At 36.3% G+C, this 27,087-nt stretch overlaps 1 protein-coding gene across 1 annotated transcript in view; it reads left to right on the plus strand.

Moving 5' to 3' along the window:
- Window positions 1–27,087, plus strand: part of ASXL3 (ASXL transcriptional regulator 3) — a 142,159-nt gene that overhangs the window by 59,815 nt on the left and 55,257 nt on the right. Inside the window, exons 5-7 of the mRNA XM_010380520.2 lie at window positions 4,345–4,462; window positions 5,400–5,519; window positions 16,746–16,909. Coding sequence (XP_010378822.2) covers window positions 4,345–4,462; window positions 5,400–5,519; window positions 16,746–16,909 — 402 coding nt within the window. The remainder of the gene's footprint in view (window positions 1–4,344; window positions 4,463–5,399; window positions 5,520–16,745; window positions 16,910–27,087) is intronic.

The following is a 27,087-nucleotide window of genomic DNA, read 5'->3' on the forward strand; positions in this document are numbered from 1 at the left end:
CTGTCAAAATAAATCACATTATAGACAAATCAACAGGGCCACCACTAGCTAATTAAGACTCTGATGTGTAATAGAAAAAGCTGCCCCTTCCAAGTTGTCACAACAAAAAATAACATCTCCTCTTTTAAAGGGTACCCCTGTATAGGACACAGCATCCATAACGATCTAAAGTGATCCTCTTAATCCTATTTTCTTAATCTATTCCATGAATTTTTAATATCCAGGCTATGAGATACCCAAATACAGATAATCACAAGTTAATTTGCAGATGATTTCTATTATATATGTAGCATAATGTAAAATAGGAATTTTCTTGTTTTCTTAGAATTTCAGCAAAAGCTCAAAGCTGCAGACAGTATGATACCAGTAACCCTGTTTGGAAGAGAGGTGTTAGACATAGCCGCAAAGGACTAAGAGGAGACCAGATGGTCGATTGAACAACCCCCAACAGATGTATAAAAAATAACTCAAGATTTGGGGGGGTGTGTTCCAAACCTTGTATTTTGAAGGATTATGAGATTTGTTAAATCAGAGGGCTGACCATAATGGCTCGGCTACACATTGTACAGTGGGACAAGGATGCTGACTGTGCTTGTATCCTGAGCAGGTGCTGAACAGCTAGTCAAGCATGGGGAATTTGTAAAGACCTTGCCTAGGAAAGCTGCCTACTTAGATGAGAGGAACCCAGTACATAGAGCCTGCACTGAGGGGAAGTGCAGAGGTCAGCTAGAGAAAGCGTGGTTTATATCAGTGTTGAGCGTAGTTTCAAAGGCCTCCCAGCAAAAGCCTCTTATGTATCCACTAATGCAGGCCATAAAAATTTAGCAGTTGGCCCTCTGCCTCCCAAAAGGTTATGATGTCATGGCTGTGATAACACTGGTTAAGACAACTTTGCTCTAGTCTTTCATTCCTATTCTCAATACTAATCTTGGGGAACTCAGGAGAAAAAGAAAGAGGAAACAAAGGAATAACAAAACCAGGAAACCCTTCCCCAGTGAAATTCCTGATTTGAGACATAGGCATGGTCTGGGGAGGGTAGAAGGGAAGCTTTGTATTTGACCTCATGTTTTTCATCCTGAATATAAGTCCTCCTATCTTTATAAAGCCTTGGCAACCATTTTGGAGTTCTTTGCTTTCTCTCTAAACTCCTTACTCCTTTTTTTCCATCTACTCTGTTTTTTTGTTTTTGTTTTTGTTTTTATTTTTAATTTCTGCAGTAATCAAAAGTTATCCCTGCTAGTGGATATGATACTATTTTTTTTACTTATTGGAGACCCCACAATTTTCACACAACCAGTTTCTTGTCATTTATGTCTCACCTCCTTTGTTGCCTCCAGAGAGGCCATTTCTGACATCCCACTCTAGATTGGTTCTCCCCACCCAAGTTACTCTACTTCCTCTTTCTGGCATAATTTTCTTAGCACTTGTATGTGAGTGAAGCACTTATATTATTTCATGTATTTCTTTGTCAATCCTTCACTAAAATGTGGAATAATTAAAACTACTCTTATGTTCACCACTATGGATCAGCAGCACTTATGCTATCGTACAGCTGAATAAGGTCTCAAAAATGCGTTGGTTGCAGAAAGGGTAAGTTATATAAATAACAGAAATGACATTTGTTGAGTATTTACTATGTGAGGTAAACTCTGATAACCACTGTTGTGCAGATTTTTTGTTTAAAGCATCTTGCCTGCGCTGGTGCCTCTGTTTTGTAGGGACATTGACCCAAGTCATTTACCTAGCAGCTAGTTAATTAAATCTTTCTCTGACTCTACAACTCCTTAACCACTGCATCACACTGCCAGTTTTTCAGAAAATTCTGAAATTCAGTAAAATTCTTCTGTAATCCCAGTACTTCGGGAGGGAGGCAGGGAGATTGCTTGAGGTCAGGAGTTCAAGACTTGCCTGGCCAACATAGTGAAACCTGTCTCTACTAAAAACAAACAAACAAAAAACTAGCCAGGGGTGGTGGTGCAAACCTGTTATCTTTGCTACTTGGGAGGATGAGGTGGGAGGATTGCTTGAACCTAGGAGGCGAAGGTTGCAGTGAGCTGAGATTGCACCACTGCACTCCAGCCTGGGCATCAGAGCGAGACTCCATCTCAAAACAAAACAAAACAAAACAAAACAAAAAAGGAAAAAGAAAATCTTTTTATATAGTAGGCATTTAGTTTTGTTTGCCTACACACATAGTGTGTGTCAGGGCTTTTAAAAATATTGTACTGAGAAACAGTAAGGTTGTCTGATCAGGAAACACATATTCCAAACATCATACAAACAGACTCAGTGTTGGTCACCTTCCCTTATCCTTGCCTTGTCTTTTTAAAATTACAAATTGCTACGGGTTTTTATTCTTACATTATTTTTATTATGGCTTTCTTCTGTCTGATTACTAATTTTTCTATAGCAGAGTCCTCTCAGCTCTAGAAATTGAGGTCAAAATTTTCGTTGCTTTAATTATTATTTACCACAAATGCTCTAAAAAGACATGCCAGCTTTGACTTCATGATTCCAGCTTCCAGTTAGTTCATCTTTTTTTCCCTAAATATTTTCTAAAATAAACTCTCTAACCACACACACACACACACACACACACACTATTTTTAAAATGCCGAATTTTTTTCTCCATGAGAAGTAGTTTAAATATATGCTATAAAGGCTCCTAAAAATTGATCACTCTTTGTGCAGGCTTAATTGTTTTGTGAAATCTTACATAATGGGCAGATATGGACTTAATTGTAATTTAAATTGCTATGTTGCTGTGTTCTGTTTTATTATTGGATTGTTAGGTTAATTTATATAAAGTACTTTGAATCCTTGTACAGTGCTAGACAGATTGATTCAATTATGTGCGAAATTTATGTGCAATTATGTATACATCTTGAAGAAAGAGTAAATGTCTTAAATATTTTATAACACATATGTCCTCATTAAATGTATTATTGACAGCAGGCTAAAGGTGAGAAGGATGGCCTCTTATTAATCTTTGTATTTTTTGCCCCTGTCCCATGTATAGTAGCTGGGTACTTTATGAAAACTTAGTAAATGTAAGAATCAAAGAAAAGATGTCTTATGTTATCATTAGCAACCATATCATTTGTAATAGATTTCCCAAGCTTTTACTTTCTCATCAGGCTTTAAATCTTATCTGAATAAGTTGTATGCATAATTTAAATGCTTTCTCTCATTTAAATGGTATTTAATTTTCACTTCTGTAATTATTTGGTTGCTAAATCTTATGGTTGACAAGTTGGACATTGGCTAATACCCTTTGCAAATAAAAGGACATCGTTTTATGACAGCAAGGGAAAATACAGTCAAGGCAGTCTTTCAGGAGATTCTGACAACTCTTAGTCGAAGAACATTAATCAAGTAACTGGGATGTTATAAAATTGGTAGAAATTACACAGAAACTAGGACTAAAAAGGATTGAGACAGTATGAAGCCAGCCTTTTAACCTTTTGAGGAGTTTTAGCATTCCTATGGCTGTGAATTTAATGGCTTTTCAGTTTCGTGTGCTTAAGACCCTTTTTATTACAGGTAATTTTCTATATAAAGTGATCAGCTAGATAAGCTGTATTTCAAAACTTTTAAATGTCTTTTATTACATTATTATCACCGTGGTCGATTCATTTATGAAACACAAAGTGCTCCCATTTGGAGAGATTTATTCTCATTTTCATTTTTTCCTGGATTTGCTAGAACCTGTCATGTTCGTGTTCTGAAGGTTAATGCCCAAAGTCAAGCAGACAGAAGCCAAGTGCTGCAAGGTTTCCAAGATTAGGACTGATTCCCTTCACAGAAATAAATGATTCCTGCCATGTTCAGTGATTTTGTGCAGTGCTCCCCACGGCTGAGTGAGTGCATCAATACTGTAGTCCTTACATGCTGTACATACTGATGACACTCAGTGTTAACTTGATTGACTGAGCGGTGCGCTGGAGAGGACGCACCTGCAAGAGAAGTGCAGACACATATATTTTTATCCTGGTTTCGAAACATTTATTTTACATTCATTTGACTTGGGAGTCATAGTTTCAAATTCCATGGACTCTCAAGCCACAGTGCTAAGGTAGAAGAAACCATTAAGTGCTGCTTTGTTGTTAGAATTATACCGAAAATGGTCTCAGGCTTATACCCTTTGCCAAAGCCTGATTTTATGCTTTTAAGGGAAAATGACATGAAGGTAACTATTAAGAATCCTGAGAAATTAAGGGCTCTGTGGAATTTAAGTCTCTTAAGAGGTTCTGTCTAATGATGGGCAAATGAGTCATTTAATTCAATTATGAGCAATTATTTTGGCTATATTTTTATGTCGTATCTTTTGATTATGTTTTGTAGGCTTTGAGGCAGCAGCAGAAAAGAAGAAATGGAGTCTCAATGATGGTAAACAAGACTGTTCCTCGTGTTGTTTTGACACCATTAAAGGTGTCTGATGAGCAGTCGGATTCGCCTTCAGGTAAAGAGCTGAAATACCATATGCTTGGCCAGTTTCTTCCTGGAGGAGACTTCCTCACTGAGAGAGATGTCATGATTTTTTTCTGAAACTGAATAATACTTCCACTTAAGGTTTGGTTTAATTTTCTTATACCTTTGACTCAGTGATTCAAAAATATAGACTATTTCCAGTTTAGAAAAGAAAAATGTACCAGCTTGCTCATCATCAGCAAATGAAGACAGTAGGTGTAAGAAAATGTGTAGGTGAATTTTGTTGTTTTTGTTGCTTTGGCTTTTGTTTGAATGTTGAACTTTAAGGGTGGACCACATGCTGATGTATAATACCATCAAAAGCAGTTCTTTGTGAGTGTGAATTTGTTCTTCAGTCCTGTGCTGCAAAATCAGAAATCCTTTATTAGTTTTTGTGTTCTGGCAGCATTCTTCTCACCCCAGTGCAGCCCTGACCTTTTCTTCTAATTTACCTTCTGTCACTTTATCAGTTATGTACTATTCTATTTATTGTAGATTAACGTTTGTATTTTCTGTTCCTACTTCAACATAAAGTTATTTATAAAGGTATAATCTCTCCCTCTCTTCAAGATTCCTTTCTTCTTCATCTTCCTGTCTCTGTCTTGTATTGTCTCAAAATGGCATAGTATTGTTCAAGCTTATTCGTGTATTTTACAAAAGACCTGACTCTATTTCTTTTAAAAGCTATCAGATCAGTGAATGTAGTTTTGACTCCACTATTAGGCCATCTGTTCTTGCTTTTTGTTCTGTTTGATTGATTTATTGGGCTTCTCTTTTTATATCCAGTAGGGGAATCAGATTGTGGCCAAAGGTAGTGTATTAACTCTTAGAAAAGGAGATTATATCTACAGTTCCTCAAACAATTTTAGATTTTTCTTTTCGAGGACAGCTAGAGAAGATAATGACATAATAACTATTTCCTTTTTTAGGATCCGAATCTAAAAATGGTGAAGCAGACAGTTCAGATAAAGAAATGAAACATGGGCAAAAATCTCCCACTGGAAAACAAACAAGTCAGCACTTAAAACGATTAAAAAAGTCTGGTTTAGGTGAGTGTTTAATAGACTATGCCATTTCATATTTTAGAAATTTATGTTTCTTCAAATAAATTATCTAAATTCTCAGAACTTTTTTTTAATGATTAAACAAGGAAATTAAAATTTCCCTCCATTTATCAAAACCAAAAAGGGTGCTAAATAAGGAAACATTATAGTTACAACTGAATGATCTTAAGCCTATTACTAAATTTGTGGATGATAATATTGGATGAAGCAGAGGGTAAAGATAAGAGACTTAAAATTGATACATGTAAAATAATTATCTGCCGGGTTGTGATTCTATCTAATGTGTAGTGCTTTGTCTGTGCAACGAGGTTATACTTTATTGAAATATGCTGTATTGGAAGAAAAAAATGCAACCTTTATAAAGGGTTCACTGAACTGGAGAGTACATTGTCAGTGGCGTCTGCTGCAGTAAAATTGCTCTTCCTTGCTTTTTGTCTGTGCTTCTTAAAATATTTAGTAGTGGCTGTCTGAAAAAATAATGTAAAATTGCTGAGAAATGTGGGAGGCACAGGCCACAGGTCTTTCAAGTCAGCGCCAGGTTTACTTCGACATACTTTCCTGATAACTTTTCATCAGGAACCCCCAACAGCATTCAGGCAGAAAAGAGCATGAGAATTAAAAAGACAGAAATAAACATATCCTAGTTTGAACACTAGAATTCTCAAATGCCACTGCCTTGTTGTTGCACCTGGATCCTGATGGCTTCATTTCTCTCTCTGAGTTGTTTTACCTGTGAATAGGGTCATGATAATAACCTGGATCATTATAATATTTTGTAAAATGTTTGGCAGAAACTACAGATTTATTGATGTGAACTTTATTACCTGTTCGGCCACTTACTTTCTTGGCAACTTGAGATAATTCTTATTTGCAGAGGGTATCTGTTTATAAAATTCAAGATTTTATCTGATTTTTTTTTAGTAAAGTTTTTTCAATTGTTACTATATGACAGACATTTTGCTAAATCTTGGGACATACTTCCAATAAAAAGACTTTAAATAGGATTTATTTATATTTAAATAAGAGACCTTTAGGAAAGCAGAATCTTTATTATTTAAAATCTTTAAATATAGCATAATTTTCTGTTTTGCATTATTTTCAAGGCTAAATAATTTTAGTTATTCTCTAGCCCAAAATATGTGTGTTTGTGTATAACCATACTTACCTATACATTGACATATTCTTTCCTAGTATTCTGGGTGTTGTAAAGTAAGTATTTTAATGTAAGTAGCTTCTGAAATAGAAAACTACAGTGGGAGAATGATATATAAAGAATATACCAAAAATCCAAAACAGTACCACATTATCATACACTAAGGAATTTAAACGTCAGTGACCTTTAGTTAAAAACAGTCGGCTGCCAACCTCCATAAAGTTAGTGCCATGTAATGAGTGTATGAAAATTTAAGGCACAGGGGCAACCCCATTTATTTCCTTAGTTACTTCAGGACTGAAAGTTACTAAGGTGTGCCATTATCAGGATCCTCTCAGGGGCTCAGATATTTAGTCATTCTTCTTTTCTTTTTTTCTTTTTTGAGACAGGGTTTTGCTCTTGTTGCCCAGGCTAGAGTACAGTGGCACCATCTCAGCTCACTGCAACCTCCGCCTCCTGGGTTCAAGTGATTCTCCTGCCTCAGCCTCCTGAGTAGCTGGGATTACAGGCACTGCCACCATTCCCAGCTGATTTTTGTATTTTTAGTAGAGACAGGGTTTCACCATGTTGGCCAGGCTGGTCTCAAACTCCTGACCTCAGGTGATCCGCCCGCCTCTGCCTCTCAAAGTGCTGGGATTGGGGAGTGGGCCACCATGCCCAGCCCAGGATCTCTTGTATTCTGATTTTTGTATCTTGAAGTCCATGCTCAATGAATTAGAGAATCAGAATTTGTTTTAATACTGAAAGTCAACTGAAAGATATAAAGACTGATATACAAGCCTGCTCTTAGGAAATCCTGCATGCCACTAAACATCTTATATGTTAGATACCGTGTTGCTGAAGGATTTTGGCTAATTGTTAGCAAATTAAAAGGTAATGAAGGCGTGCCCCCTGGTATTTCAAACCTGCTTTGTTCTAGACTATAAAGTAATGGAGATAATGAAACTAATGGAGGAATGGAGAAGTGAAGTCACATTCACTGGCCATATGTAATGGAATGGTCTAGGTATTTTAACATAAGTTATGTCTTTTAATTTTACTTCAATTTTGTACAGTACAATGACGTCTGTTTTACAGCCGAAGGAACTGAGATCCTGAAGGTTTAAGGAGGTTGCATGAAAATGACACAGCTAAGTGATACAAGCCAAGACATATCTAACTCCAAAGTCTAAGCCGTTCATTCTGGATATAATCTGAATGTTAAATCATCTAACCTATATTTTAGACCTGTAGGCGCCACTGAGGGAAATACAAGAAATGACATGGTGAGACTACCATAGGTGTTAAAGTGCAGGTCTAACTACACATGGAAGGAGAGCTAGCAATTGTAAGATTTCTCACCCTATTCTGTATCAAACACAAGGAGGAAGAAGGTGGGATTTAAAATAAGCCAGCTGAAGTACAATTCTGTCAAAAGTAAACTGCAGGTGTTTACTGGGTAGGAACTGTGACTGGCTGACTAACCTATCCAGCAGCTGAATGGAATGGCTTATTTTGTGCAAATGAAGTCAGTAGTATTTTCAAAGTTTCCAATATGTGCCCAGCAGTAGAAAATGAAAAAACATGGAATGAAAGGATGGTCCTTAAATATAACCATCTCCAGAAAATAACCCACTTTTTTTTTTTGTTTTTTTGTTTTTTTGTTTTTTTTGAGACGGAGTCTCCCTCTGTGGCCCCAGACTGGCGTGCAGTAGCGCAATCTCAGCCCACTGCAAGCTCTGCCTCCCGGGGTTCACCCCTTTCTTCTGCCTCAACCTCCCGATTAGCTGGCACTACAGGCGCCCGCCACCACGCCTGGCTAATTTTTTGTATTTTTAGTAGAGACAGGGTTTCACGGTGTTAGCCAGGATGGTCTCGATCTCCTGACCTCATGATCCGCCCACCTCGGCCTCGCAAAGTGCTGGGATTGCAGGCGTGAGCCACCGTGCCTGGCCACCCGTGTCTTTTTTAGACAGTAATGTTTTTAATGCCCTGTTAGAATCAGACTGATATTTAATACTCTGTAAGGCATATTTACATACATTCTGCTCTTTGCCATTAAGTTGTTAACTCCTTGGAACAGTGGCCTTTCTATCCACATCTGTAGTCCTTACTACAACCTTCATAGCCCTTCTGTTTAGTAGGTTCTCAATGAGTTTGGAATGAATGACTGATTCTAATTAACTGAATGACTTAGAAGTTTGGATGAATGAATGACACATTCTAGGAGGTCCAGCATAGTGAAATTCCTCCTATCTTCTTGAATAAAAATGGTCCTGTGTTTGTGGAGAAGGTCATTCTTTGTATACTAGCATGTAGCAGATCCAACGCAAAGGAGTGATCCCCCCTCATATCCTTTAGCCAGCCAGATAGAGACAGCCTGTATTCCCTATTCTATATTTTTTTCCACCCGAGTTAGTCGTCTAATTCATATGGTCTTGGAAATGAGGTTTTTTACTTTACTTGCCTTCTCTAGGTAGTAGTAGGTATGTATAAGTCCTAACCTGTTGAAACCATGCTGAATTAAAACAAATGCTGTAAGTCTGTTCTAATTTAAGTTAATAATTCTGAAACAAAATCCAGTGAAAACCAGAGTTCAGGGTATAAGTGTACAATTTTTTTCTCATTGTGATATTTTCCTGAAATTATACAAAGTTCTTCTAATTGTCCCCTAAGTGCCTCCTCTTGATTTCTAGCAATTAGTTGCTTTATCAGATTGCAAGATATTCACCCTGTGCAAGGCATGGGTTTCACTTGGGCCTTAAATCTAAGGAGTGTAGCCCAAGACACAATGGAGCCCCAGTATGTTCTCTCAACACTCTTCAGTATAGGAGGCACCATAGGCCCCCTCAGACTCTTTCATGCTCAGCTTCCCTAGAGAGGGTTAGAAGCACAGAATAAAACAAGAATAATAATAAGAAGCTTCAAAATTTCTCAACCTCAGTTTTAAATCTTAAGTTGAAAATAAAAGAAAAAAATTTCCTCAGTCATTCTAATTCTGATGGTAATCTCGAAGTTCTCCTGAGAAATATACCACCCAGCTTGGGAAGCTACAACTGTTGATGTAGGTTTTTGGTTTTGTTCTGTTTGTTTGCCCATGGCCAGGGTTCTGCATGAAAACTATGATGATATTTCTTTGAATAGCCCACTGATTGAATAGACTTGGTCACGGGGTGAGTGCAGTTGAAAAATATAGTGCTTCTAAAATGGTATGTATTTCTCTGATGAGGTTATAATGAAACAAAACAAAACTTTGGTGGTCCCTTTCCTATTTCTTAATCAAGTACAATAGAAAACACTGTTCTGATATGCATAAAACAAATGCTAACAATGTCTACAAGGACTCCTTTATTATAGACCTTGAAAATTATTATAACAGTAAATGTTAAACTACCAAATAACCAGGCAGTAGAAACTTCATCTGCTGGGATGAAGGGTAGGTGCCAGCTGCAAATGTGGTTAGAAGCATATGTTTTTCTTGCCTAATCAGTTGTTTTAATAATACCCTCTCTCCTTGCCTTAGCAAAGGATAAACCACTTAAAACCCTCTCCCATGAAGATTTCTGAGACAATCCTAGTACATTATCATCTCACTGTCTTCATGGCACTTAGAACACAGATTTGTGACAACTTTAAACTTTCTTTAGTAATATACTCTTACCCTCTTACCACTTGTTTTCTATATCTTGATGTCTTACAATTTTCCCTAACTAAAATGTAAGTTCTTTGAATTCAAGGTCATTGACCTAAAGTAGTTTTAATTATACTTCTTCCTACGCAATCATGTAGTAGGAGTTTAAAAAGTGCTTGCTAAACAAATGTAAGCTTCTAATGGATGTCTCCAAGGGGGTTTTAATAAATGTCCTTGGTGGGCTTAACTTCTGGGATTCATTCCAATGTATTTTATTTGGTTTAATGTTTTTGGAGAGAAGAATTATAGCTTTGTTGGTTTTATAAAATGGTACATACTCTTTAAATAAACCAAAGCATAAATATAAAAATAAAGTTTGAATAATAACCGCACATCTTTTCATCCAAAATAATTCTCTCCAGTGCATTATAAATGTTATTTGACATTTCTTACTGTATATCTATAGCCAGAGATATTAGAAAACCTGTATTACACCATTTTAGTTAAAAGTACAAAATTTAATTAATTTTATATTAAATAATAAAAAAGTAAAACTAAAAAACAAAATTGTTAAATATTGCCACAAGATATATTTATATCTAAAGGTTTTCTCCAGAGTTATTACAAATATGAGAAACTGAAATAAGAATGATTACCTTTTTAACTACTCATTTCAACTTTGGACAATATATTTTTAAAAGATAGGGAAATAATTACACTACAGACCTTCCTATCTGCATGTTTTTGTTACAATATTTTTTGAATATCAAAGTTGATAACATTTATGTTCTATTTGTTTAACCATAATTCCTATAGTTCATTAACCCTGGTACTATATTTTAATGGACTCAGTGCTCCATGTAGACTTTTTACACAATTTCTTCATTTATGAAGACTACATTGATTCATGTTGTATATTGATTAGATTTTGCCCTCTGATAGATATTTTTCCCATTAGATTTTATTCTTTGGAAGCTGATTTTTCTTCTCTGAGCGCCACTTAATTTAATTTCATTTTAGAGACATAGTCTCGCTCTGATGTGCAAGCTGAAGTGCAGTGATACCATCATAGCTTACTGCAGCCTCAAACTCCTGAGCTCAAGAAATCCTTCTGCCTCATCTTCCCAAGTAACTGGGACTACAGGCATGCGCCATTATGCTGGTGTTTGTTTGTTTTAGATACAGGGTCTTGCTGTTTTTCAGGCTAGTCTGGATCTGCTGGCCTCAAAACAGTCCTCCCACTTCAGACTTTTAAGTAGCTGGGATTACAGGCGTGAGCCACTACACCTAGCAGACCTGTTTTTCGGAATCGTTCCTCTCTAATTTCTTGAGAGCATGAGGAACTCTTTGGTGTAGAACTCTGTGTTTGAGCAGTGCTTCTTGTCTGCCTGGTCTGCCTTTTGCGTGTGCTTCTCTGTGTGAGTGTGTCTGTGTCTCTTTGTGTGCACACTTCATGCATAATCCTTGTATGGGCTCCCTTCTGGGAAATGTGAGTCCGGAAGCCAGCAGACTACCCAGTGATCAATAAGAGTTCTGGAGCCTGCAACTTTCACAGGTTGGTGGTCTTCGAACTCCCTGTGGCCAAATAGAGAATTTCCTTCACATTCCCCATGATTTTTATCATGAGATCAGTCGGGTGTCTTCTTGTATAGCATAGACTGTGGCAATGTAGCAATTGTTGCTTCTTTTCTCCTTTGCCCTACCTCAGACCCTCTAGGCCAAGTGTCTGGGAATTAAACACTAAAACGACTACATCTTTTTTCCTTCTCTGGGTACTGTTGGGAGATATGAGGTACCAACTTTAATGAGATAAGACAATCATATTTAATTGGATTGTTCTTAAGCCAATTAAGAGTACACGTGTAAGGATAATTAAAATGGAATTAAACATCCTTTGTGGCAAGAAATTTAGTTCATCTTCTCTGTCTTTGTTCCAAAATCATAAAACATATTTTTGCTTAGGTGGACATCTTTGAAATAGTTCTTCTTTTGACTTTGTCATAAAAGACTATGTGCCTCTCTGAAGCGTCTTTATTCTGATATTCTTAAACATTTTGAACCATACTAAATAATAGCAGTGTAAGTTCCTATTTCTCACATTGCTCATGACATGTTTCAGAAGTAGAAAATAAAAAGTTTTACATTTTTCTCAGTTTTCTAACATTTCCTCCGATCAGAGTCACTCTCAATAAATGACCTCAACTCTGTTACATGAGAATATTTATGCCATTTAATAAGAATTAAGCAAAATTTTTTTCATATATATGTATTTTTCAACATTTTTGCCTCTAGGTTTGGCCTTTGCCTCTACTTCTGAGAAAAGAAGCTTCTTCCTAATTCTGGTGTAAGGTTTTTATTGTGAAATATTTCAAACATATAGAAAAATACACATGCTAGTAGAACAGACACCTACATACCCGACATCTCAACTCAACAAATATTAGATTTTTTGAATAGAAATAACTTGTAAAATTTTATGTATTTGTAAGATTGGCTAGTACAGTCTCTCTCATATTGTCCTACTTCTCTTTCTTTTGTAATAAAGGTTATATTATTTTTATAAAGTCAATTGAAGAAGTTTTTTCTTTTTTTCTGAAATATTTATATAATGAAATAGGAAGTTCCAGAGACTAGGTCAAGAAAGTAAGTCTCCTACCCCACATACAATTTATCTTTAGAGCCGTTTATAATTTGTATAATTTGTGCTTTGTGTATATGTGGGAAAGAGGGCACAAATTCATTTTTTAAAAATATTTTACACATTTATCTTTCTCTTTTCAGGTTAAATTTGGAAATGTATAAAACTTAAAATAATTTGTCTCCAATGACATTGCAAAGAGTCATAATATTATGCTTTTTAAAATCTACTTTTAGTTATAATTATATCTACCTTTAAATATGTACTCTATCAAGTATTGTGTCCTTACCTTTCATTCCTCTTCACATTTGTTTATACCATCTCAGGCCAGAGATGTCTTTTAAGAGCTTAATAAAAAATATTTTTTATTGTTGATGGTTTTCATTATTGTTTTCTGTTTAATGAATGCCTGCTTTTTTCTTTTCATCTTTCCTTCCTTCTTTCTAATTATTCTTTAGTTCATTCATTAACTTCATTATTTTTACATGTAAACTTTTAATTTTGAATTTTTTCTACCCTCTAATATATGCAATTTGCCTTTAAAATCAATTGAGTGGCATATGAAAAAATTTGGTACCATTAAAAATTCAAATACTTTATAATTTCCGTTACAGTTTTTTTTTCTGTAACGTGTAAAGTACATACAAGTGTGTTTTTGAATGTCTAAACATATAATGGATATGTGGGGTGTTAGATAATTGATACCTTTGTAATATGGTACTGTATTTAATTTCTTTTGGGGCAGAAAGATGAGGCTTTAGATTATTCTTCAGTATCTGTTGAGACTCACTGGACAGTTGTGTAATGTTTTGTTTTCTTGTTGCTTTTGAATGCTGGGGAAAAAACTCCTTTCTCTCATGGCTCAGTACAATACCCTGTGTTAAATTTGTTGGTTCAAGATTGATTATTGAGTTGTAAAAGTCCTCTGTAACCTTAAGACAATTTTTTTTTTGATCCAATTTATCAGGTTTTGGTAATATATGTTAAGACTTTCTGGTAACATTATGTGATGTTAATTTCTTTGTTATTACCTGAGTTTGACATGTTGAGGCTGTACTATTTAAATGAATGTAGGTTCAAGGTCACTATATATTCCCAGTAAATTAATCCTTAAACACTTAAGGAATGACCTTTCTCATCCCTAATAATAGATATTTTTACCTTTGTTTATCTGGTCTGATGTTAGTATTGCAGTATGGCTTTTTTGTTGTTTTGAATTTCTGATTAGTAGTTTTTAGTTTATTCGTTTTCTAATTATTATTCTTTCCATATAATTTTTATTTTAAGTGTATTTCTTCTAAGCAGCAAGTAAATGGATGTTGTTATTTTTAAAATCTAATGTGGAAATCCAGTTACCTTTATTGTGATTGTTTTGTGCTTAATTTTATTTAATTTTTTTCCTCCTTTTCTGCCTTCCATTTGATTGAGTTTTTCCATCTATCCATTTATTTGGAAATTGTAATTCTTTTTTTTCTTCCAATAGCTATGTACAGTTTTAACAAAATAAAGAACTAGTTCATATGGCTGTTCCCAAAGCATATCAGAGTTTTATAGTGCCCTCATTTCAATTACATCTTACCATGTTGCATATAGTTATTGTGAAGTATTTTATTTCCACTTTGTTTGATTCCTCCATAAGTCATTAGTATTATTTTTTACAATGAATGTTTGTTTGGATTTACTCATGTCTATTATTAGTCTCTTTGCTTATCCTTGCCTCTGCAACCATTGAATTTCTTCTTTGATAAAATTTCTTTATTTGTTAAGAACGTACACTAGTGGTTATTTTAGCAAGATTCTCTAAGGGATAGAGTTTCAATTTAGGATACCAAAAACATTCTTATAATTGCCATCATTGTCATTTTTTAGAGACATAGTTATAAATGAAATTCTAAATTGACACAATTTCTCTTGTCCTTTTGAAGAGATTTAAATGTCTTCTTTATTGATTTATTGATAATATTTCTATTCATCTCATTGTAATTTCTTGGAGATAATCGAGTTTTTGTTAAAAGTAGTTTTAAGATATTCCTTTTATTATTAATGTTTGGAGATTTCAACACTAGATGGAGGAATGGGTATTTATCTCTCTTGAGATTTGGTATGTAGCTTTTATTTAAGAACTTTAATCATTATTTCAATTCTGAAAAATATTTAGCTTTTCAAATATTGCCTCTCTGCAATCTATTTTTTTTAAATTCAGAACCTTCTATAAATATACATTTTGGCTTCTTACTACATTCTTTGTATTTCTTCCCTATCACATTTTGATTCATCATTTTTACACTACCCTCTAATTATTTCCTTAAGTTTGTATCTTAATTACGCAATAATTTTTTTCTCCACTGAAACATTTTTAAAGGTCTTAATTAAATTTGTATTTCTAGAAGTATTATTTGGTTCTCTTTAAAGTTTGACTGTTCTTTTATTATAGTATCCTATTTTTTCATAATTAAAAAAATTCACTCTTTTGTCTTTAGTTATTTAAAACAAGGATTGGCAAACTGTTTCCCTCAAGGGCCAGTGAGTAAATACTGTAGGCTTTACAGGCCAGGTGATTTCTGTAACAACTCTTCAGCTCCACATTGTAGTGCAAAAGCAGACATACACGATATATAAACGACTGGACATGATGTTGTTCTAGTAAAACTTTATTTGGTAAAACAAGCATTGGACCAGATATAAATCATGAGCCATAATTTTCTGACCTCTGATTTAAAACATACTCTGTATAATCACATTCAAGTAGTTATCATAGCTCAAGTAATGGAATAGTAATTCTTCTGTCTGTGTTTGATGCCTCAGTTGATTGTCCCTTATGGTATGTTATTTTCTTGTGTGTCATGATTTTGAGATGCGAACTCTACATTCAGCTTTCTGTTGGAGGTCAGTGTGCCTTGAGTTGTGGAATTATCCTGCAGAGCATATTTGCATTTCAGACATAGTGGCTAATTTATTTTCATTTTTTACTTTCTGAGAGTTTCACTCTGTCATTGAGGCTGAGTGCAGCGGCACAATCATGGCTCACTGCACTCCTACCTCCTGGGCTTAAGCGATCCTCCCACCTCAGATTCTGGGGTAGCTGGGAACACAGGTGCATGCCACCACACCCAGCTAATTTTTAAAAAATATTTTTTGTGGGGATGTGGTCTCACCATTTTGCCCAAACAGGCCTTAAACTCCTGAGCTCAGGCAAGACTTCTGCCTCAGCCTCCCAAAGTGGTGGGATTATAAGCTTGAGCCACTGCGCCCAATCTAATTTTTTTTTTAATGCTTTTTAAATTATCACCTGTGGAAATGCCTTAAATAGGAACCTTCTGAAATAATCCAGTGCTTAGTGCATTGCCTGACACATGAGGAACACGCAGCTATTTTTGCTATAATTATCCCTATTAAAATTAACAGTACTGTTGTTTCTGTTATCACTAATCCTAGGTCTTATAGAACTTACATGAATGGTAGTTATTACTGTTCATGCATTTGGAGTTTTTGAAAACTCTGATTAACTGGAAACTCACAACTAATTTTTTTTTTTTTTATTGGAACCTGGTGCTACTTTGAGCTAAAAATATAGAAGATATTGAGTGAAGTATACATTATGAAAACTAAAGATAACTGAAGCCAGACAGAAACATAATGGAAGAAGCTTTGGGAATTTCTCTTCTGAAATACCATTTGTAAAAGGGATAGAAAAAAACATATAATTGAATATACATGTTCACTAGCTATACATGGCTGTGTTTGTGTGTACGTACATACACATTTCCCTCTACCTGTAGTAAATTCATGCCTCTTGCTTGTTCATCACAGGGCACTTGAAATGGACCAAAGCTGAGGACATTGACATAGAAACCCCAGGATCTATTCTTGTCAACACTAACTTGAGGGCATTAATAAATAAACATACGTTTGCTTCTTTACCTCAGCATTTTCAACAATACCTCCTGCTTTTGCTCCCAGAAGTGGATAGGCAGGTAAGTAGAAGTTTTAGACATTTGATATCAGCCACTAGTTACATTATGATGAAGAGGCAGGGCTGTTATCAAAGATGACTTATATACAGATATAGTATATTTCTGTAATTTATGTGTATCTATTTATTGCTGTCATTAGCTTATTTAATCTGCTAAAACAGAACCATTTTTATTCTTAATAGTGTGCCAATTCACATTTTAAAATACGGTACATTGTGGTAGAGTGAAAACTATAAACTTACATTGGAAAGGGAAAACAAAGAAATCAAGCATTCCATTATCAAATAAATCTTTAGAGTAGCTGCTCCTTTGCCCAGAGGGAATATTGAAATGCAGCAATAAAAAGCCAAGGTTTCTAAGAAATTATGTAAATGTTTTCATCCTCAACTATTTCCAAAAGGCATTTAAAATTTATGTTTGCAATTGCTCTCTGAGAGTCTATCAGTATGAATATGATTGCCTATAAATAATCACCTTTTACCATTTTTAAAATATATCTGGAAATGCTTTAAGTGTATTTTTATATTTTTGAAAAGCTTCTAAAATAAGGAAATACAAAAATAGATGCATAATAGCAGGCATCAATCATCTTTTAAGGCTGTTTGCTTAGGAAGGAAAAGGAAAAAAATTTCATCACATAAACTTTTATTAAATTTCACAAAATTTATTAACTGCTGTCTATGAAACATTCCCTTATGATTCTTATTTCAGTAAATTCTGAAACTGTGTATCATTTTCAATTGATGGACTTAATGCATGTATATTTATGAATTTGTGTCTTGAGATGATAGGTACATCCATGAATTGAAGTGGACAAAATTTATTCAATATTTCCATATTACTTTGAATAAGTTTTCTTAGCTTTTTATTTGATTCTGTTTTCTACTGACTTACCCATCTTCTTTCATACATATTTAAATATGATAAGCAACATATATGTGTCTCTTTGGTGGTGATTATTGTTCATATTTGGAAAGAGATTATTTTGATTTTGGGTACATTTTCATTTCAATAGGAGTTTTTTCTCTTTCAACAACATTTACTTAATATCTATCCTGAATATGATATGTTCTGGGTGCTTTGGAGTAATAGCAAGACAGTAAATGCTTATTGAATGAGTGATTAAATGCACTGTAGTTGGATACATAAACTGTGTTTGTAAGTAACCAAAATATGAGTTAGAAACAGGTAAGCTTGAGGGGAAAAGTACAAAGTATATTGCACTTTTATATGCAGAAGGGAAATATCAGAGTCAAATTTAAAATTCTTGAATTGGGCCTTGAGATACAGAGGTAGAATCTGAATTAAATGAATGGAAAAGTGCCAAGTGAGAGTCCAAGGGTACAAAATCAAAAGCTAATTTGGTGGAAGTCTGGCTTGTAGGAAGAATGGTGCAAATGATTTTGGAAGGACAGATTGGAAGTTGACTTTGGAATATTGCTTGAATATGAAGCTGAGGAGTCTGAATGGTGTTCTCCCTGCATCTGTAATACAAAGCCATTGAAGGATTTTGAATGGAGCTATGATGTAATAAGACCATTACTTTTTAAGGAAATTATTCTGACAGTACTGAAAGAGAATGACAGGCATGGGAAACATGAAAGTAGAAAGAATAGTTTTAAAGGAATTTTAGTTGTTCCCAAAAGGCATAATGAGGGTTTGATTTTGGAGGATTGAGTTGAAATTAAAGAGGAGAAAAATGCAGCTGTCATCATCCTTATCCTCATTCTCCTTCACCACCTTGTTCTCCAGTAGTCACAATTTTACATTTTGTCAAATAACACTTGAAGCAGGTATAGGAAGGAGCCACTGATGACTCCTCAGTTACAAGCTTGTGTGACTTATAATTTAGGGGTTAGAAACTTTTGGGGGAGAGATCTGATTTATTAGCTTATACAACAACGTCCTCCACTTCAGCACAGGTGCAGTTTACAAATCTGTCTCCAGCTTCAGAAGTAAGGTTTGGCGTCTACAGCTGTGTTAGTCCATTTGCATTGCTATAAGAATGCCTGAGGCTGGGTAATTTAAAAAGAAAAAAGATTTATTTGGCTCATGGTTTTGCAGGCTATACACAAAGCATACTGTTGGCATCTGCTTCTGATGAGGACCTCAGGAAGCTTATACTCATGGTAGAAGGTGAAGTCATGTCATATGGCAAGGGAGGGAGCAAGAGAGAGAGGAAGGAAGTGCCAGACTCTTGTAAACAACCAGATCTCTCTTGAACTCACAGAGGGAGAACTCACTTACTGCTATGAGGACAGCACCAAGACATTCATGAGAGATCTGCCCCCAGGAGCCAAACACCTCCCACTAGGCCCACCCCCAGTATTGGAGGTCACATTTCAACATGAGGTTTGGAGGGGACACAACCCCCAAAACATACCAAAAGTGTACTCAATACATATTTTTGTAATGAAAAAATAACAGATTGTCCTAGTTTTAGTAAAATATTGGTGGCCAGAGTCTAAGCCCAATATTTTCTTCAACCTCTAGCAGTTTGTGTTACTCAGTTTTTTTCTAGTCGCTGTGAGAAATATAATTGAATAAGGCACAGTGCTCGTCCTTGAATAACACTTAGTCCATTGAGAAACTTTTTTTATTCAAAAAATATTTACTGAACATATATTGTATGCTGTATGCAGGAATGGATCTTGTGGAGGATACAAGAATAAATCTTGTGGAAGAATAACAGAAGGGAGAAAAACAACTTCATATGGAAATGTAATACTCTGTTCACTACTAGAAAAGAAGTTTAATAAATGGATGCGTGTTTTACCAAGTTTAGTATAAAACCAGTTAGAATCATATAAATGTCATAATAGAAGTACAAAGAAAGTCTTTTGAAGATGTAGAGGATGAAGAAGTTTAATCTGAATGTAGTATTGGAGAAGATTTTTATAGTAGAGAGGATGCTTAAGTTGAACCTTAAAGGACTGGTGGGTGTTTCTTAAGTAGAGCCAAAGAAAAGTGAATTTTACAAAGGAAAGGCCTGCTATTTACAAAGACATATTGCTTGTGTGTTCCAGAAGATTTAGTGTCTCCGTATGACTGGAGCCACCTAAAGGAGAAAATGGGGGGCTATTCTGCTGAAGGGGAATATGGTCTACAACCTTGATGGCCTGATTGTAGGCTAAACTCTTTGAACTTTTTCTGACACCAGTAGGTACCATCAAAAACTTGTCAAATGGGAAATGACATACAAGAAATAGTTTAAACATGTATTCTCATGCCTGGGCATAGGAGAAGGGAAGAGAATCCAAAGGATACATAAAATGCAGTCCTTATTTTCTTTTTTGGGAGCAAGCATCTCTGTGAATGATGGATTGGACAGCAGAAAGATAAGACACAGAGAGGCTGGTTAGGAGACAGTTGCAGTAGTTGAGGTATGAGATAAATGTTTGACCTTGGTATTGGAGTTGGAAATGGAAGGAATGAAATCCAGACATATTTTCTACCAGGATGAAGAGGAATAAATGACAGCTATAAAATGGGATTGTTAAAGGTCTAGAAGGAAACTAGAGATTTTTTCTAGAGTGACTTAAGAAAGAGAAGCTCTGTGGGCCTGTCAGCATTTTATAGCAAGAAATTTAGAGCTAGTATGCTCTCTTTCTGTCAAAGGTGGGCTCAACCTTCTTTTCTAGCAGAAAGGGATAGGTGACTTGGTGCAACAAACTAGCAAAACTGCTGCTGTTTTAGTCTAGCTTATTGCAAATGTCCAAATGAAGATGAACACCGTTATTTCGTGACCATAATGAGTGGAGATGGCATGGGAATGGGAATTTGATTACATAGATTTATTAGAGCCAGTGGAAGGTCCTACAATTATGTGAAATACCTAAAATTTCAATTATGTCTTCACATAGTTTACAAAATCTGAAACTCCTCGGTTTCTTGTTTTCCTCCTTTGACTACCCCAAGTTTCTACTGTTTTCTAGTATGAAGTAGTCCTAAAAGGACCTCCTACTCTGGACCCGTGTGAAACGGGTTCATTCCAGTATTACATCCTCAAAATATGGGAACTGAGTTCACATTTATCTTGACAATGCCGGCTGTCAAGGCAGTCTTTCTGGGTGTTTTGTTTTCCTATATTTGTACTTCCCATTCTGTTTTGTAAAATTCTGATTATCTTAGATTATATTTTAAATTTACCCCAGTTTTATCACATTGCTGTATCTAGTTTTATACTTAAGTTTATTCTTCATACATTATACTGCAAGTAAAAGAAAGTCCAACTCAAAGATTTTTAAGTCATAAAAGGACATTTGTTGGCTCAGTTAATTAGAAGATGGAAGTTTGAGTGGGCTTCTTGTTGTTGGTCCTAGGTCTCCGTTATTATTGAAGGTCCATTTAATTATTTAAATAAATACTTCATAAAATCTTCTGCCTTGCTGATATTTTCTAAACCCGAATCTCTTTGTGTAGGATGGCTATCTGAATCAAGATGTGAGCACTTGCCTCAGTGCATGGGGAGAATACTAGTATTTCAAGCAAAAGACCTAAGATTCACACTAGTGGTACCATTTAGATCACATGATCATTTCTTAAACAATGACTGTAGCCAAGGGAATGGAATATACAAATTGGCTTAAACCAAATATGCCTGTCCTTGGAGCTTAGAGAGTGTGTTCATCATCTCCTGAAGTAAAATGGTGCACTTATGGTAGAGGTCAGAGATACTGTAAAAATCTGTTTTTTACAAGTTTTACCAGGGGATATACAGGTTGGGGTAGATGCTTGATAGGCAATTAACAGCACCTGTTGAAGAGGAGTCGAAATTAAGTTTTATTTTTGACATGTTGGATTGAAATGCTTCCACTCTTTGAAATGTCCAGAAAGTCATTATGTATGCAGGTTTTAAGACAGTAGAAGATGGAGTTAATGATAATATATTCATAGATTATTGTGTCTGCTATGGGATTTGATGAGATTGGGAGATAGCATAGTCATCACAGAGAAGTACATGTATTTGTGGAGAATGTGGATAAGAAAGAGGATGGGAAAGAGCCAGAGAATAGATAGAAAATAACAAATCCATGAGAGATCATCAATGTGTCAATCATATACAAGCAATAGTGTCAGATGTACAAAGGGAAGTCACTGGAGACTAAGTGAGATATCTTTCATTTGTCTCTTCACACCCACACTTCAGTCTTTGTGCTGCTTTTCTCCAGAAGGCTGGCCTGTGTGTGGACTACTGCATCAGAAGGGCCTGTGCCCTCCATCATCTTTTTTAAAAAAAATGTTGAAATAATCACAAACTTTTAGAAAATGTGAAGGCGTTTGAGAAGAAGTTTATTTATTATTTATTTGAGAATAAGTCTGCAGCCAGGTGATCCAGTGTCACTTTCTCCCCCAATATATGATTACTTGAAAAGTGTATTTTCTTTTTTTCTTTTTCTTTTTCTTTTTCTTTTTTTTTGACAGAGTCTTACCCTTACACCCAGGTGTGCAGTGGCATGATCTCAGCTCACTGCAACGTCCGCCTCCCGAGTTCAAGCCATTCTCCTTCCTTAGCCTCCCGAGTAGCTAGGACTATGGCTGCCTGCCCCCACACCTGGCTAATTTTTTGTATTTTTAGTGGAGGTGGGATTTCGCCATGTTGGCCGAACTGGTTTTGGACTCCTGACCTCAGGTGATCCACCCGCCTTGTCCTCCCGGAGTTCTGGGATTACAGGCATTAGCCACAGCACTCGGCCGAAAGGTGTATTTTCTATAAACAAGGACATGTTGTCTTACATAAGCACAGTGTAACCAGTGAAAATCAGGAAATTAACAGTGATGATTATCATGTAATTCTTAGATTCTATCCAAATTTAGCCAGTTGTCCCAGTAGTGTCACGTTTAGCAACAGCATCCAGTACTAAATCTGTCACTGCATTGAGTTGTAATGTCTCTGTAGTTTCCTTCATTTGGATGAGTTCTTTAGTCTTTCCGTGATATTCATGACCTTGACACTTTTGAACGTTATAAACCAATTTGAGTTTGCATAATGTCTCCTACTCAGATTCAGATTATGTACCTTTGGGAGAAATAAAATAAATTCTGTTGCGTTCTTCTTGCGTCCTGTTAGGTGGCACACAACTTTGATCTGACTCAATACTGATGCTGTTCACTTGATCATTGTATTAAAGTGTATTTGCCAAGCTTTTCCAGTATAAACTTGCTCCTTTCCCTTTTGTAATTAAATAGTATTTTGTGAGGAAGTTCTTTTAAACTGTGGAAATATCCTGTTCCTCTTCAAACTTTCAGTGTATTCATATACAAACACACACAGACACACACACGTGTGTGTGCATCTCTATGTATGCCTTCATTATTTCCTTTTTTCACTAGGCTATTATGCTTAAATTGTCCCACATTTGGTCCACAAGAGCCCATTAAAGCTGGCTGCTGTGCACTCTGACATGTCTCCATTATTATTTATTTATTTTTATTTTTTTTTAAGAGATAGGGTCTCACTATCTTGCCAAGAGTTGTCTTAAACTCCTGTCCTCAAGTGGTCCCCCCAACTTCACCTCCCAAAGCGCTGGGATTACAGGTGTAAGCCACCATGCCCAACCTCAGTCATTCTTTGATCACTTCCTTATTTTGAAGCATGTTAAAGTGTTCTGATCTTATAGTATACTTTCTCTGCCCCAGTCCAGGAATGAACCCTTTCTTCAAGAAGCCGTGATTCCCATTAGTGGAGGATGTCATGAAAGGTGTGCTCTTTTTTGTTAAGGGTGTTGCTGCTCCTAGATCTAAGAGAGATCTCACAAAAGTATACTAATGTATATGTATGAATACCCATGTACATGCACCTGTGTATGTGTGAATGCTTCCTTAACTTCTCTGTCTTGGAGACAAGGAACATCATGTAGAAGAAGTGTGTGAGCCTATTTACATAATATATAAACATAACACAATTTATATCTACATTTATTTCCAGATATCTCTATCTTGTAATCCTGAGTTCACTGATACCTCCAATCCTAATCTAATAACCCCAATCCTAATCTAATACCCCATGGTCCATTCTAGTTTCCTCTCTTTCCATAGATGTCTCTAACTTCTCTGACAGTGAGAAACCAGCTTATCTTACTCTTAATATATCTAGATATTTGATTATTGCCTTGTAGGTAGCCAGTCTTCCATTTTGGCTACCATACCGCCCCCATGTGGATGGTCTTCTCATTGCACACAGGCTGTGACTCGATGACAGGCCACCCACCTTGCTTGGACATTTTCTTCTTCCTGTTAGACTTCTGACACTGCACATCAGGCTACTCCTCAGTGCAGGTTCCCTCCTCACCGTGGTTGGACTCTAAAACTCCTCTCCAGGCCACTTCTCCATGCTACCTCACCCCACTTTGTTCTGTGATCCCCTCCTGGACTGTCATGATCATGGCTGCACCCCTCTCCCCTTCTCTAAACACTTACAGTGCTTTAAGCATCATACCTAAATGTTCAGAGGAGGGAAGAGAAGGCTGTCTGGATTCTAATTCGGTTCAGCTATTGGGAATTCACAGCAATGGATTGAATAGAGAAAAGTGAGATTGAGCATCATATCCTCCCTGCAATGACAGCATAGGCTTCATTCATTGGCCAGCTCCTACCAGGATGTCCTCTCCATACAGTTCTCTCTCTGTCCATGGTCTGATAAGCTCTGCCTCCCCTCGCAATTCATGTCAAACACTAACTCCCATTATTAGTTCTAGTTTACTGCACTGTCCTCTGGTGTTGCAGCCCCTGGGCCATACCTTTTTAAGTTATCACTTTACTCTCCTCAAATGATCCTAACTTGAAGGAGCTGTTTGTGCCTGCTGGGACTCTTGACTAGCAGACCTTGTGAGGAAGTTGAGTAATAGAAGTATAAGAAAATTATACTGATTTGGGGTAGGAATGGGATGTATATTTCATTTCATTTATTCAACCAAAGCATATTTAATGCCTACAATTCACCAGACTCTGCTAGCTCTGATGATGTAACTGCTAATAAGTTACAGTTCCTGTCCTGAAAGAGAGAATTATTCTAGAGGGGAGAAAGAGATGTAAAGGCCTATAATTACACAACAGTGCTCTGACTGTAGTATATGTATCACGCTATGGGAACATAGAGGAGATAATTACATTGTCCGTAAGGTGGCCGGGCGCGGTGGCTCACGCCTGTAATCCCAGCACTTTGGGAGGCCGAGGCGAGCAGATCAAGAGGTCAGGAAATCAAGACCATCCTGGCTAACACGGTGAAACCCCATCTCTACTAAAAATACAAAAAATTAGCAGGGCCTGGTGGCGGACACCTGTAGTCCCAGCTGCTACTCAGGAGGCTGAGGCAGGAGAATGGCGTGAACCCAGGAGGCGGAGCTTGCAGTGAGCCGAGATCATGCCACTGCACTCCAGCCTGGGCGACAGAGCAAGACTCTGTCTCAAAAAAAAAAAAAAAAAAAAAAGATTTAGAGAAGGCTTGAAAGGGGAGGTGTCATTTGGGCTGGGTCTGGAAAGATACAGGAAGGTTATCAGGTAAAGAAATGTGGAGGGATTCCAGTAGAGGATATGTGCCAGTAATGATGATTAGGTATAATGCTGGGTCTTCTGCATATATTATCAGTAGTTCTTACCATAATGCTCTAAACAGTATTATCAACCCCACTTTCTATATGTAGAAGCTGAGGGTTGGGGAGGAAAAAGGTCTAACCCAACTTTCTCCAAGTAAAAACATGGGAGTGAGAATGGAAACACAGGTTTGTCCAACTCCAAGCTCATCCTTTTTCTCCACATGATGTTGCTTGTCCCCACGATGCCAAGGCAGAAAAGTACATTTTGTCTGTCAACACATAATTTGAAATGGCTGGGATATAATGTGAGTAAATTGAGGCTACAAAGGTAGGTTAGAACAAGCATTTTTTAAAAAGGCTTCAAATGTCAGTAAACTATGTAGAACATACCAGGATTTTACATTGGTGCATGGCATACATATATTTATGTTTTTAAAAAAGAGCTGTGATGAAGGACTGAAGCGTAGAGCAGAGGAGGAGGAGTCCCAGACTCCCCACCTTGCTCTGGGGGTTAGCCATACCCTCCTTCCTCTTCCTCAAACCCAAGCCTTTTCTGTGTCTTAGCTTCTGTGCTTCCTAATAGCTCTGCAGGAATGCTTTCCTGACAGGGATGCTTTTGGCAAGACCAGCTCCTTCTCATCCCCCAGAAGCTTTTCACGAAAAGCTTTTCTTGCCTCCCCTCCCACCTAAAACACCTTCTTTAGTTGTTCCTTGACTTATTTTTCTGTTTATTTCCTTCCTGGCACTCCCTATAGTCTCTAATTAACTTGTTCATGTGTTTGTTTCCTCATTGGAATAATGGCCTCAGGACAGTCCTTTGTTTCTCCTCCTCATTTTGCCTAGCACATAGTAGGTGCTCAGTAAAGGTTTCCCGAAGTGGTGATTGAGTGAATATAGACTGAGAAATTACTTAGCAAGCTAATTTAACTTGTCTAATAAATGTAAGAACCTTAGCCACAGATATTATAGAATGGAAAATAACTGTGTATCAGTCTACTCAAACTGCCATTACAAAATTCTACAGCCCCAGTGGCTTACAACAGAAGTTTATTTTCTCACAGTTCTTGAGGCTTGAAGTTTAAGATAAAGGTGCCAGTATGGTGGGATTCTCCTGAGGCCTCTCTACTTAGCCTCTTGGCCTAGGGCCTTGCTGTTATGACCTCATTTAACCTTAATTACCTCTTATCTCCAAAGAAAATCATGTTGAGGTTAAGGCTTCAATATGTGAATTTTGTGGAGGCACAATTCAGTCCATATTGGACATTTTGGAAGTAGTCATCCAAACTTGGTAATTGAATTTGGGGGAGAAGGTGCTGAATACATGTTTTTGGCATTATGTTTATTGTGCATTTGAGAATAGCAAAAATTGGTAATTTCTTAAAGCTAGGGTAGACTTAAACATGCTTTTGGCTTAATTAAAATTGAGGCAGTTAATTGGAAAAATTTAAGATAGAAGAGAGACGATTTGATTTACTGACAAAAGTTTTAGAATACATAAGAAAGAATTGACTTAAATTGGACATAAAGCTTATTTAAGAAAAACAAAGAAAAAGGGTATTGATTTCTGAGATCAGAGGGAAGCAGGAAAGAAAGAGTAAAAAATAAGTAAATGTGGAAAATGCAGTAGAAAGTGAGAGTTTTCAC

This window comes from Rhinopithecus roxellana, chromosome 21, assembly GCF_007565055.1.
Source record: "Rhinopithecus roxellana isolate Shanxi Qingling chromosome 21, ASM756505v1, whole genome shotgun sequence".
NCBI lineage: Eukaryota > Metazoa > Chordata > Mammalia > Primates > Cercopithecidae > Rhinopithecus > Rhinopithecus roxellana.